The sequence below is a fragment of the Oncorhynchus tshawytscha genome, linkage group LG20 (genome assembly GCF_018296145.1).
Source record: "Oncorhynchus tshawytscha isolate Ot180627B linkage group LG20, Otsh_v2.0, whole genome shotgun sequence".
NCBI classification, from domain to species: domain Eukaryota; kingdom Metazoa; phylum Chordata; class Actinopteri; order Salmoniformes; family Salmonidae; genus Oncorhynchus; species Oncorhynchus tshawytscha.
Window position 1 is genome coordinate 26,382,368 of NC_056448.1, and position 12,793 is coordinate 26,395,160.

Consider the following 12,793-nt stretch of genomic DNA (forward strand, 5'->3'; position numbering starts at 1 on the left):
GTTGCAACACTCACTACCGAGTTTCAAACTGCCTCTGGAAGCAACGTCAGCACAAGAACTGTTCGTCGGGAGCTTCATGAATTGGGTTTCTGTAGCCGATCAGCAGCACACAAGCCTAAGATCACCATGCTCAATGCCAAGCGTCAGCTGGAGTGGTATAAAGCTCACCAACATTGGACTCTGGAGCAGTGGAAATTAGTTCTCTGGAGTGGTGAACCATGCTTCACCATCTGGCAGTCCGACGGATGAATCTGGGTTTGGCGGATGCCAGGAGAACAGTACCTGCCCGAATGCATAGTTCCCACTGTAAAGTTTGGTGGAGGAGCAATAATGGTCTGGGCTGTTTTTCGTGGTTCTGGCTAGAAACCCTAAGTTCCAGTGAAGGGAAGTTTAATGCTACAGCATACAATGACATTTTCGACAATTCTGTGCTTCCAACTTTGTGTCAACATTTTGAGGAAAAGCCCTTTCCTGTTTCAGAATGGCAATGCCCCCATGCACAAAGCGAGTGTCAGCGATTGGGTGTAGAGATGTAGCGGAGTCAGGCGCAGGACACAGGTTTTGAGCAACACAACAGCGTTTACTCAAAAAAGTCAAGCAAAAATTCCAAATAGGAACATACATACACACTAGCACAATCAACAACCACTAAAGACACCAACAATCACGGACAGAACAGAAATGTATGCCAGAGGGTTAAATAAGGAACATGATATGGGAATTGAAACCAGGTGTGTGTAATACAGACAAAACAAAACGAAACTGAAACATGGATCGGTGGTGACTAGAAAGCCGGTTACGTCGACCGCCGAACACCACCCGAACAAGGAGAAGGGCCGACTTCGGCGATAGTCATGACAGCAAGGTCCATACAGAAATGGTTTGTCGAGATCAGTGTGGAAGAATTTGAAATGCACAGAGCCCTGACCTCAAACCCATCAAACAACTTTGGGATGACTTGGATTGCCAACTGCGAGCCAGACCTAATCACCCAACACCAGTGCCCGACATCACTAATGCTATTGTGGATGTATGAAAACAAGCCCCTGCAGCGATGTTCCAACATCTAGTGGAAAGCCTTCCCAGAAGAGTGGAGACTGTTAAAGCGGCAAAGGGGGGACCAACTCCATAATAATACCCATGATTTTGGAATGAGTGTCTACATACCACATACTTTTGGTCATGTATTTCCGTTGTCGGAAACAACATTAGAATATATTTTTTAAATATATTGGTGAAACTAGCGGTTTGTTTGCAACTCTATATATAGATCCTGTTTGACATGTTGTTGCTGATGGTGACCATGTCATTATGTCATTATTTCGCCGATGGACAATATCTAACCTCTAAAGTTAACCAACGTCACTTATTTTGATATCTACCAGAGAGTTACTCAGACCAACAAAGCTCAAAGGCTGACAGACAGAGTCCCTCATATCCACACACATCAAAGTCCCCTTCAAGGGGTATACTACAGTCTTTCCACATCCATTTGGAAGGAATTTTGGTTTATCACAACAGGGGCCATTAAAGCTTCAATATGTAACGTTTTGGGCAACCCGACCAATATCCTTTAGAAATTTGAGTTATAGATCTGTCATTGTCATTGAAAGCAAATCTAAGAAGAGGCCGATCTGTTGTATGTGTGTTATTTCTATGCTTAAGGTTTGTTTTTGCGTCTTTTACTTTTGGTTTCGTACACCAGCTTCAAATAGCTGAAAATACATAATTTTGGGTTATGGAAAATAAATTCCACAGTAGTTTCGATGGTACAATGATTAGGCAAACTATTTGAATTTTAGCAACCAGGAAATGCAGAGCGATTACAACTCCCGTACGGGCTCGGGGGAGACAAAGGTCGAAAGCCATGCGTCCTCCGAAACACAACCCAACCAAGCCGCACTGATTCTTAACACAGCGCGCATCCAACCCGGAAGCCAGCCGCACCAATGTGTCGGAGGAAACACTGTGCACCTGGCGACCTGGTTAGCGTGCACTGTGCCCGGCCCGCCACAGGAGTCGCTAGTGCGCGGTGAGACAAGGATATCTTTACCGGCCAAACCCTCCCTAACCCGGACGGCGCTAGGCCAATTGTGCGTCGACCCACGGACCTCCCGGTCGCGGCCGGCTGCGACAGAGCCTGGGCACGAACCCAGAGTCTCTGATGGCACTGCGATGCAGTCCACCTGAGTTTGCTATCAGAAGTCACATAAAAGGGAACATTAATAACAACTGTGCTTTCTGAAAGGACTGCTGGGCTGAAAACCCAAAGAAAGAGTTTGATTGAGACCAGAAGCGGTGGGAGGGACACATGCGCGAGAGAGAGAGAGAGAGGGTTGAAGTGGGGATGCGTTCCCCCTGGACCTGCCTGCCAATCTAAACAGAAAATTGAAAAGCAAAAAAATGATTTGAGTTTAGCACCACCGTCAGCAAAGGCATTTTCCCAGGATTAATTCAAAAACGTCGTCTGGGTAATAGACTACACTTGATTTGGCCCCACTAACATAATAAGTACACTCTTAGAAAAGAAGGTGCTATGAAAAAAAGGCGCAATCTAAAACTTTAAAGGGTTCTTCTGTACACAATTCCTGGAAGCTGAAAATGTCCCAGTTCCTCTATGGCCTGCAAACTCACCAGACATGTCAACCTTTGAGCATGTTTGGGATGCTCTGGAACAACATGTATGACAGTGTGTTCCGCAAATATCCAGCAACTTCGCACAGCCATTGAAGAGGAGTGGAACAACATTCCACAGGCAATAATCAACAGCCTGATCAACTCTATGCAAAGGAGATGCGTCTCGCTGCATGAGGCAAATGGTGGTCACACCAGATATTGACTGGTTTTCTGATAAATGCCCCTATTTTAAAAAAAATATCTATGACTGACAGGTGCATATCTATTTAGAATAGGGCCAAATTAATTTATTTAAATTGACTGATTTCCTTATATGAATCGTAAAATCTTTGAAGTTGTTGCATGTTTTGTTTATATTTTTGTTCAGTATATATACTACCGGGCAACCACTACTAAAGGACTCCAAAAATAAGAAGAGACTTGCTTGGGCCAAGAAACAGGAGCAATGGATATTAGACCGGTGGAAATTTGTCCTTTGGTCTGGAATCCAAATGGGAGATTTTTGGTTCCAACCGCTGTGTCTTTGTGAGACGTGGTGCGGGTGAACAGATGAGCTCCGCATGTGTATTTCCCACCGTAAAGCATGGAGGAGGAGGAGATGTTATGGTGTGGGGGTGCTTTGCTGGTGACACTGTCTGTGATTTATTTAGAATTCAAGGCACAATTAACAAGCATGGCTACCAAAGCATTCTGCAGCAATATGCCATCCCATCTGGTATGGAGTTAGTAACACAATCATTTATTTTTCAACAAGACAATGACCCAACCCACCTCCAGGCTGTGTAAGGGCTATTTTACCAAGAAAGAGAGTAATGGAGTGCTGCATCAGATGACCTGCCCCCCACAATCCCCCGGACCTCAACTAAATTGAAATTTTTTGGTAAGAGTCGGACCGAAGTGAAGGAAAAGCAGCCAACAATTGCTCAGCATATGTTGGAACTCCTTCAAGACTGTTGGAAAATCATTCCAGGTGAAGCTGGTTGAGAAAATACCAAGAGTGTGCAAAGCTGTCATCAAGGCAAAGGGTGACAATTAGAATAATTTCAAATATAAAATATATTTGTTTAACATTTTTTGGGTTACTACATGATTCCATATGTGTTATTTCATAGTTTTGATGTCTTCACTATTATTCTACAATGTAGAAAATAGTAAAATAATGAAAAACCCTTGAATGTTCTATAACTTCTGACCGGTAGTGTATATTGATGTTTTATATAATATTTTTTACAAGTGTTCTGACATGTGACTGAAGGATTCCAGCTGCATCAGAAACCAATAAAGTATTTAACTTCAACGGCACGTTTGTCATAATGAGGAGACCAAGGCGCAGCGTGATAAGAATACATTCTTCTTTTATTACACGAAGAACACTAAACAAACGTGAAGCTATAAGACACAAGTGCAGACAGGCAACTACACATAAACAATAATCCACAAAACCAAAATGGCAACCTAAATAGGATCCCCAATCAGAGACAACGATAAACAGCTGTCTCTGATTTGGAACCAATTCAGGCCACCATAGACCTATAATAAACCTAGACCAACAAACACCCCTAGATATACAAAAAACCCTAGACAGGACAAACAAGCATACCCACCCTCTTCACACCCTGACCTGACCAAAATAATACATAAAACATAGAAAACTAAGGTCAGGGCATGACATTCTGGTTCAATTAATTGTGATATTAATGAAATGTATTGGGATAAACTAGCTTCAGTCAAATGATGCAGGGAGTTGGTGCATCATTTAAACTTTAATTTGTTGGCCAGTAAACAGTTTTTAATAAAACAGTATATTAGTCTGTCAAATCAAATCAAATGCTATTTGTCACATGAGCCGAATACAATAGGTATTACAGTGAAATGCCTACTGCTTGCTGGTCTCGCAATTCTATTTATCTCTGTCTCAACTCCTCTTTAGTGTATTCTGGCTCAAATAAATAGGGCTGTGTGTTCCGATGTAAAATAGCATTTCAAAACTATTTCGCCGTCCAGCTCTTCTTGGAAAGAGGAATCATCAGAAACAGCCATTGAAGACCATTGTTTAGCAATCTCAGATGGACAGTGCATGGTAACATAAATTCTGTGAACCTGTAAACTAGCACCGTCCCCATTTTACAAAGCCAGGGAAAATGAGTCAACCTAGATATCCTGCAATATCCTGGCAAATAGGAACATCGTTGAGATAAGTCCAATGGCTCTATTGAACAAGAACAAGCATATCTACTTGGTGCTAGCGTGATCATACAATCGGCGAAACCCAAAGGCCACAATAATTGCTACAACACATAACTCCATTCATTTTATATCATACAGCAGGCTTAATCACCCAATGATGTCATTGGTTGAAAAAATTCAAAAATATAGCTATAGTGTATAATTATGTCTGGAACACCCTCTCATCATTCACAATTATGTAGGGAAACAGGAAAAACACCCCACATAGTGTATAGCTGTGAAGGTTCCCTTTATAGTGCTGGTTATGCCTGCTTGAGCAATGATATCAAGCACTTAACCCCATCTAAAGGGCTGACCTCCGATGAGGACCCTAGGAAATAAACTATTGAATCTTCACCGAATAGGGTAATTGTGCCTGAGAAAGTCAACTCCCACTGATTTACATGGAATGCAGATGCGGATTGGTTTTTCTATGGCGTTGTTGTTTTTGTTGTGTCACACCCTGATCTGTTTCACCTGTCCTCGATATTGTCTCCACCCCCTCTAGGTGTCTTTTGTTTTCCCCAGTGTATTTATCCCTGTGTTTCCTGTCTCTCTGTGCCAGTTTGTCTTGTATGTTTCCAAGTCAAGCAGCGGTTTTCCCATTTGTCTGCTTTTTGCTATTCTCCTTTTTCTACTCCTCATGTTTTGACCCTTGCCTGTTTCTGGACTCTGTACTGCCTGCCTTGACCACGAGCCTGTCTGCCACTCTGTACCTGCCTGCCTGACCACAAGGCTGTCTGCCACTCTGTACCTGCCTGCCTGGCCGCAAGGCTGTCTGCCACTCTGTACCTGCCTGCCTTGACCACGAGCCTGTCTGCCACTCTGTACTGCCTGCCTGGCCACAAGGCTGTCTGCCACTCTGTACCCGCCTGCCTGGCCACAAGGCTGTCTGCCACTCTGTACCTGCCTGCCTTGACCACGAGCCTGTCTGCCACTCTGTACTGCCTGCCTGGCCACAGGGCTGTCTGCCACTCTGTACTGCCTGCCCGGCCACAAGGCTGTCTGCCACTCTGTACCTGCCTGCCTGACCACAAGGCTGTCTGCCACTCTGTACCTGCCTGCCTGGCCACAAGGCCGTCTGCCACTCTGTACCTGCCTGCCTGGCCACAAGGCTGTCTGCCACTCTGTACTGCCTGCCTGGCCACAAGGCTGTCTGCCACTCTGTACCTGCCTGCCTGGCCACAAGGCTGTCTGCCACTCTGTACTGCCTGGACTCTGATCTGGTTTTGACCTTTTGCCTGTCCACGACCATTCTCTTGCCTACTCCTTTTGGATTAGTAAACATTGTAAGACTCCAACCATCTGCCTCCTGTGTCTGCATCTGGGTCACGCCTTGTGCGTTGATATGTTGGTTAACATAACTACTCAACGTCAATCCACTCTGTGGAGCATTAGTCCATGGAACAGATGGGAAATGAAAGGCTGGGAGGCTGACGGCCTATTGTATTCTGCACAATAATGTTTACAATATTCTCAATCAAAGTGGTTAAGAATGCCTCAGGATATGTTAACAACACATAATCATGTAATCATTGGGTTAATGAAACCTGTAGTCCTAGGTGTGCCCCAGGGCTAGTTTATCTGGCTGGGGTGGGCAGGAAGACCACATCAGGCATCTTTTATTGTAGTCTACCACCTATTTGAATGATTCCCTGAAACCTATACCCAGAGAATCCAATTTCGTTGGTAATGTCTTCATACATTTTCCCTTTAAAAGGACTCAAAAAATAATTCACAAGCAAATAAATCACAAACATTTGTTTTCAGCTAAGTGACTGGCGGTTTGCATCATAAGGATAGCATCTATTCAAAATGACTCCGCACTGACATTAAGGAAAAACTGGATAGATGATTGTGTCGCTAAATTGATTCGATGACTCACACAGTGGTCATCTGTGGTTTCTCTGTCGATAATCTGGATTTCTCTCCTCAGTAGCCTATCACCTCTACCCCAGCCTCTCTCTCTCTCTCTCTCTCTCTCTCTCCGCCCCAAAACCGAGAGCTAGCTATTGGCTTGCGAGGTTTAATTATTTCACTCTCTCACACAGGCTGCCCGACCACCGAAACACACACATCTATCCATCTCACTGTCTGCTCTGCGAACCAGATATGCCGCCACTGTTAGCCTTCCTCGGCTGAGGTGGCGACAGACTGGCCCTGTCTAAACGTCATCAGTGCGGGGTAACCTGTTACTGGTGACAAGGTCAACGATTGCAAATGCTCAAGTTCCGCGCGCAGAATCCCCGGGTCAGATAGGAAGGAAGAAAACCGGCGCAGTGATGGGACAGTTTTCGGGAGGATGCTACCTGAGTTTGGGCATCGTTGTGTTTCTCTGTTTGCAGTTCCCGACTACCTTGGCCCGAGGTAAGAACAGTTTAAAATGTTACTTTTTTGTTAGACCAGCAGTGCTTGTTGTTATGTTGTGCACGTGCAGGTATTTGCTCTAAAGTTGTCAGGGTGTGTTTTATGGCATCCAATTGCACAAGGCTAAACTTTGCCATTATTTGTGTTATTTTATCCGCATTTTAAATATTTCCCTTTCTTCTCAACACAAGTCCGCAGTTAAGAGCACCTGTTATAGCCTATGCATGTGAGTTTATATGGTGCAAATATTTTGTTCCATCAAATTTGACCTTTGGAATGATTATTCTAGGGAGTTAAAATGTTTCTCTATGCTTGCGTTTTATCCCCGGTTTTGAACTGTCATGGACCTGCGTATGGATCGAAATTGCAACAGGCATGTGAACCCGAACCACGCTCGCTGTTTGATTAATCTCTGCCTTGATTAACTTTTAGGCTACACATGTCACCATCAGGTTCTGTTACGGATTTTTTTACGATAACATTTGTGAATTCAAGCTAGAACATATAAAAAAACATTTGATTTCCATGGCCACGAACTGTCAAGATATTTTTGCATGATGTGATGCGAAGCGGGGACACCCGTGGATATAATGCGGTGTAGCCTATTCCATCGACCCACACACAGTACAGAAGGCTGAAGTGAAGCTACAATTAATCACGCGACAATATCCAAGATAAAGACTGGCTGTTCATGATGGTCCAAATGTTTCCCGGAGAGACGCCTATTGGTATTTAGCGTGAGTGAATTAAAACTCATTTCGCACCGCTCTGTCAGTTCTTCTATTCACCTATTCAGGTGTTGCTGTGATGGTCTCTCCAGGAGAGAGTGAATGGTTCACATCCCGAATACTGCTCGTTTATGTAACACATAGTTGATAGTGACAGCTTGGACATATTTGATTGAGTTGGAAAAGGTGGGAGTTGGAAAATGTTGTAATTGCAACTTAACCTCGTTTGAGAATTAAATTGTGTTAGGGTGAATAACATGATCATTAGACTGTTTGGTACGATTCGACTGATATAGAGTGCATTCAGAAAGTATTCAGACCCCTTGACTTTCCTCTCATCAATCAACACACAATACCACATAATGACAAAGCAAAAACAGGTTTTTAGATATTTAAAAAAAACAAATTTATAAAATAAAAATAAAACGGAAATATAGCATTTACATAAGTATTCAGACCCTTTACTCAATACTTTGTTGAAGCACCTTTGACAGCAATTGCAGCCTCGAGTCTTCTTGGGTATGATCTTCTTGGGTATGACGCTACAAGCTTGGCACACCTGTATTTGGGGAGTTTCTCTCATTCTTCTCTGCAGATCCTCTCAAGCTCTGTCAGGTTGGATGTGGAGCGTCGCTGCCCAGCTATTTTCAGGTCTCTCCAGAGATGATCGATCAGGTTGAAGTCCAGGCTCTGGCTGGGCCACTCAAGGACATTCAGAGAGTTGTCCCAAAGTCACTCCTGTGTTGCCTTGGCTATGTGCTTAGGGTCATTGTCCTGTTGGAAGGTGAACCTTCGCCCCAGTCTGAGGTCCTGAGAGCTCTGGAGCAGATTTTCATCAAAGATCTCTCTGTATTTTGCTCCGTTCATCTTTCCCTCGATCCTGACTATAGTGTCCCAGTCCCTGCCGCTGAAAAACATCCCCACAGCATAATGCTGCCAGGTTTCCTCCAGACTTAACGCTTGGCATTTATGCCCGTATTCAATCTTGGTTTCTTCAGATCAGAGAATCTTGTTTCTCATGGTCTGAGTCCTTTAGGTGCCTTTTTGCAAACTCCAAGCGGGCTGTCAAGTGCCTTTTACTGAGGAGTGGCTTCCGTCTTGCCACTCTACCATAAAGGCCTTGATTGGTGGAGTGCTAGAGATGGTTGTCCTTCTGGAAGGTTCTACCATTTCCACATAGGAACTCTGTAGCTCTGTCAGAGTGACCATTGGGTTCTTGGTCACCTCCCTGACCAAGGCCCTTCTCCCCCCAATTTGGCCGTGAGCTTTCGGAAGAGTCTTGGTGGTTCCAAACGTCTTCCATTTAATAATGATGAAGGCCACTGCGTTCTTGGGGACCTTCAATGCTGCTGAAATATTTTGGTACCCTCCCCAGATCTGTGCCCCGACACAATCCTTTCTCAGAGCACTACGGACAATTCATGGCTTGGTTTTTGCTCTGACATGCATTGTCGAATGTGGGACCTTATATAGACAGGTGTGTGGCATTCCATATCATGTACAATTAATTGAATTTACCACAGGTGGACTCCAATCAAGTTGTAGAAGGATGATCAATGGAAACAGGACACCTGAGCTCAATTTCGAGGCTTATAGCAAAGGGTTTGAATACTTATGTAAATAAGGTATTTCTGTTTTTTATTTTTAATAAATTTGCCACAATTTCTAAATGTTGTTTTTGCTTTGTCATTATGGGGTATTGTGTATAGATTGATGAAGAACATTTTTAATTTAATCAATTTTAGAATAAGGCTGTAACGTATCAAAATGTAGAAAAAATCAAGGGGTCTGAAAACTTTCTGAATGCACTGTAAGTCCTGCTATGGGTCTCACTGGACCCTATCATGATGTTCTCCTCCCTGTTGAATCCACCCTGACCTCTTGACACCCACTTAACGTAAACCATATCTTACAATGAGGCATTTGCAAGTCAATTAGGAAAATAGCCCTAAAGATTTGATTCTTGCATATCAAGTATTGAAATCAACTTGAACCTGCATAATATAAATATTAGATTTAGGACTCTATTCAGCTGTTGGGGTTGTGGCCGAGTAGGTTGAGATACTGTGTATTGGGAAACGGTGCATCGGTCTGCTTAAGTTTATTAATAAGGCATTGGATCCATCCCCATCCTTTCAGGATTGTAAATAACACTTATTGTCATTTTTACTCTTCCCTCCTCTGTCATTTTTCTCCTCATTCTTACTGTCTTGGCACCAGTAGCTTCCTACCCCTAATGATGTTCGTTGTTCTGCATCTCAATAGAGGATAATGGATATATCCAGACCATTGATAAAACTGATCAGCTCTTATCTGTGCTCACTCATCCATTGGTGATAATATCCTAATGCCTGTTTCCATGTTATATTATTCTGTTATGTATACTTGTTTCATGATCCACTATATCAGAAGCACAATCGAGACATTGCCTGCAGTTGTACAGAGTAGCGTCGGAAGTTTACATACACTTATGTTGGTGTCATTAAAACTTGTTTTTCAATCACTCCACACATTACTTGTTAATAAAATCTTCTTAGGGAGGATGTTCCCTCGGTGGGATCAAATCAGCGGGTAATCAGCGGATATTTTAGAGCGCCACTGATCGTTTTCGATAAAACTCAAACTTTCATTAAAACACAAATGCAAGGTAGTGAATTAAAGCTACACTCGTTGTGAATCTAGCCACCAAGTCAGATTTGTAAAATGCTTTTCGGCGAAAGCATGAGAAGCTATTATCTGATAGCATGTAACACCCCAAAAGACCCGTAGGGGATGTAAACAAAAGAATTAGCATAGTCGGCGCTACACAAACCGCACAATAAAATATAAAACATTCATTACCTTTGACCATCTTCTTTCTTGGCACTCCTTGATGTCCCATAATCAATACTGGGTCTTTTTTTGGATTAAATCGGTCCATATATAGCCTAGATATCGATCTATGAAGACTGTGTGATAAACGGAAAAAAATAGCGTTTCATAACGTAACGTCATTTTTTAAAAGTTAAAAAGTCGACAATAAACTTTCACAAAACACTTCGAAATACCTTTCTAATGCAACTTTAGGTATTACTACACGTTAATAAGCTATAAAAATCATCAGGAGGCGATGTAAATTCGATAGCTGGTCGTGTGGAAAAAATGTCCGGAAAAACACAGAGACGATTCATCAAGTTGGTGGTCGGAGGGAATCGGTTCCCTTTGGTCGGATCTACCAAGAATCAAATCAGAATCAAATGAGAAGACTCTATACATCCTGTGGAAGCTGTAGGTACTGCAACCTCGGCCTCATTTAATACGGTTCACCTTTAACAATTCCTGGAAGTGGCGCATGGATATTTATTTCCACTTTCAGTGATCAGATTTTCCTGCGCTTTTCGATGAAACAGACGTTCTGTTATAGTCACAGCCGTGATTTAACCAGTTTTAGAAACGTCTGAGTGTTTTCTATCCACACATACTAATCATATGCATATACTATATTCCTGACATGAGTAGCAGGGCGCTGAAATGTTGCGCGATTTTTAACAAAAAGCTGCGAAAATTCGCAGCCTCCTTAAGATTAACAAACTATAGTTTTGGCAAGTCGGTTAGGACATCTACTTGATGCATGACACAAGTAATTTTTCCAACAATTGTTTACAGACAGATTATTTCACTTATAATTCACTGTATCACAATTCCAGTGGGTCAGAAGTTTACATACACGAAGTTGACTGTGCCTTTAAACAGCTTGGAAAATTCCAGAAAATTATTTAATGTCTTTAGAAGCTTCTGATAGGCTAATTGACATCATTTGAGTCAATTGGAGGTGTACTTGTGGATGTATTTCAAGGCCTACCTTCAAACTCAGCCAAGACCTCAGAAAGAAATTGTAGACCTCCACAAGTCTGGTTCATCCTTGGGAGCAATTTCCAAACGCCTGAAGGTACCACGTTCATCTGTACAAACAATAGTACGCAAGTATAAATGCCATGGGACCACGCAGCCGCCATACCACCCAGAACAACAGCAAAGGACCTTGTGAATATGCTGGAGCAAACAGGTACAAAAATATCTATATCCACAGTAAAACGAGTCCTATATCGACATAACCTGAAAGGCCACTGAGCAAGGAAGAAGCCACTGCTCCAAAACCACCATAAAAAAAAAGCTAGACTCCAACTGCACACGGGGACAAAGATCGTACTTTTTGTGGAAATGTCCTCTGGTCTGATGAAACAAAAATAGAACTGTTTGGTCATAATGACCATCGTTATGTTTGGAGGAAAAATGGGGAGGCTTGCAAGCTGAAGATCATCATCCCAACCGTGAAGCACGGGGGTGGCAGCATCATGTTGTGGGGGTGCTTTGCTGCCGGAGGGTCTGGTGCACTTCACAAATAGATGGCATCCTGAGGAAGGAAAATGATGTGGATATATTGAAGCAACATCTCAAGACATCAGTTGGGAAATTAAGCTTGGTCGCAAATAGGTATTCCGAATGGACAATGACCCCAAGCATACTTCCGAAGTTGCGGCAAAATGGCTTAAGGACAAGAAAGTCAAGGCATTGGAGTGGCCATCACAAAGCCTTGACCTCAATCCTATAGAAAATTTGTGGGCAGAACTGAAAAAGCATGTATGAGCAAGGAGGCCTACAAACCTGACTCAGTTACACCAGCTATGTCATGAGGAATGGGCCAAAATTCACCCAACTTATTGGAATGGGCCAAAATTCACCCAACTTATTGTGGGAAGCCTGTGGAATACCACCTGAAACGTTTGACCCAAGTTAGACAATTTAAAGGCAATGCTACAAAATACTATTCGAGTGTATGTAAACTTCTGACCCAC

General features: G+C 42.9%; 1 protein-coding gene across 2 annotated transcripts in view; it reads left to right on the plus strand.

The window, feature by feature from the left end:
- Positions 1-6,902: 6,902 nt before the first annotated feature.
- The window catches only part of unc5da (unc-5 netrin receptor Da), a 286,252-nt gene continuing 280,361 nt past the window's right edge, over positions 6,903-12,793 (plus strand). For both annotated transcript variants that reach the window (XM_024382129.2, XM_024382130.2), the window contains exon 1: positions 6,903-7,230. In XM_024382129.2, coding sequence (XP_024237897.1) covers positions 7,146-7,230 — 85 coding nt within the window. In that variant the 5' untranslated portion in view covers positions 6,903-7,145. The remainder of the gene's footprint in view (positions 7,231-12,793) is intronic.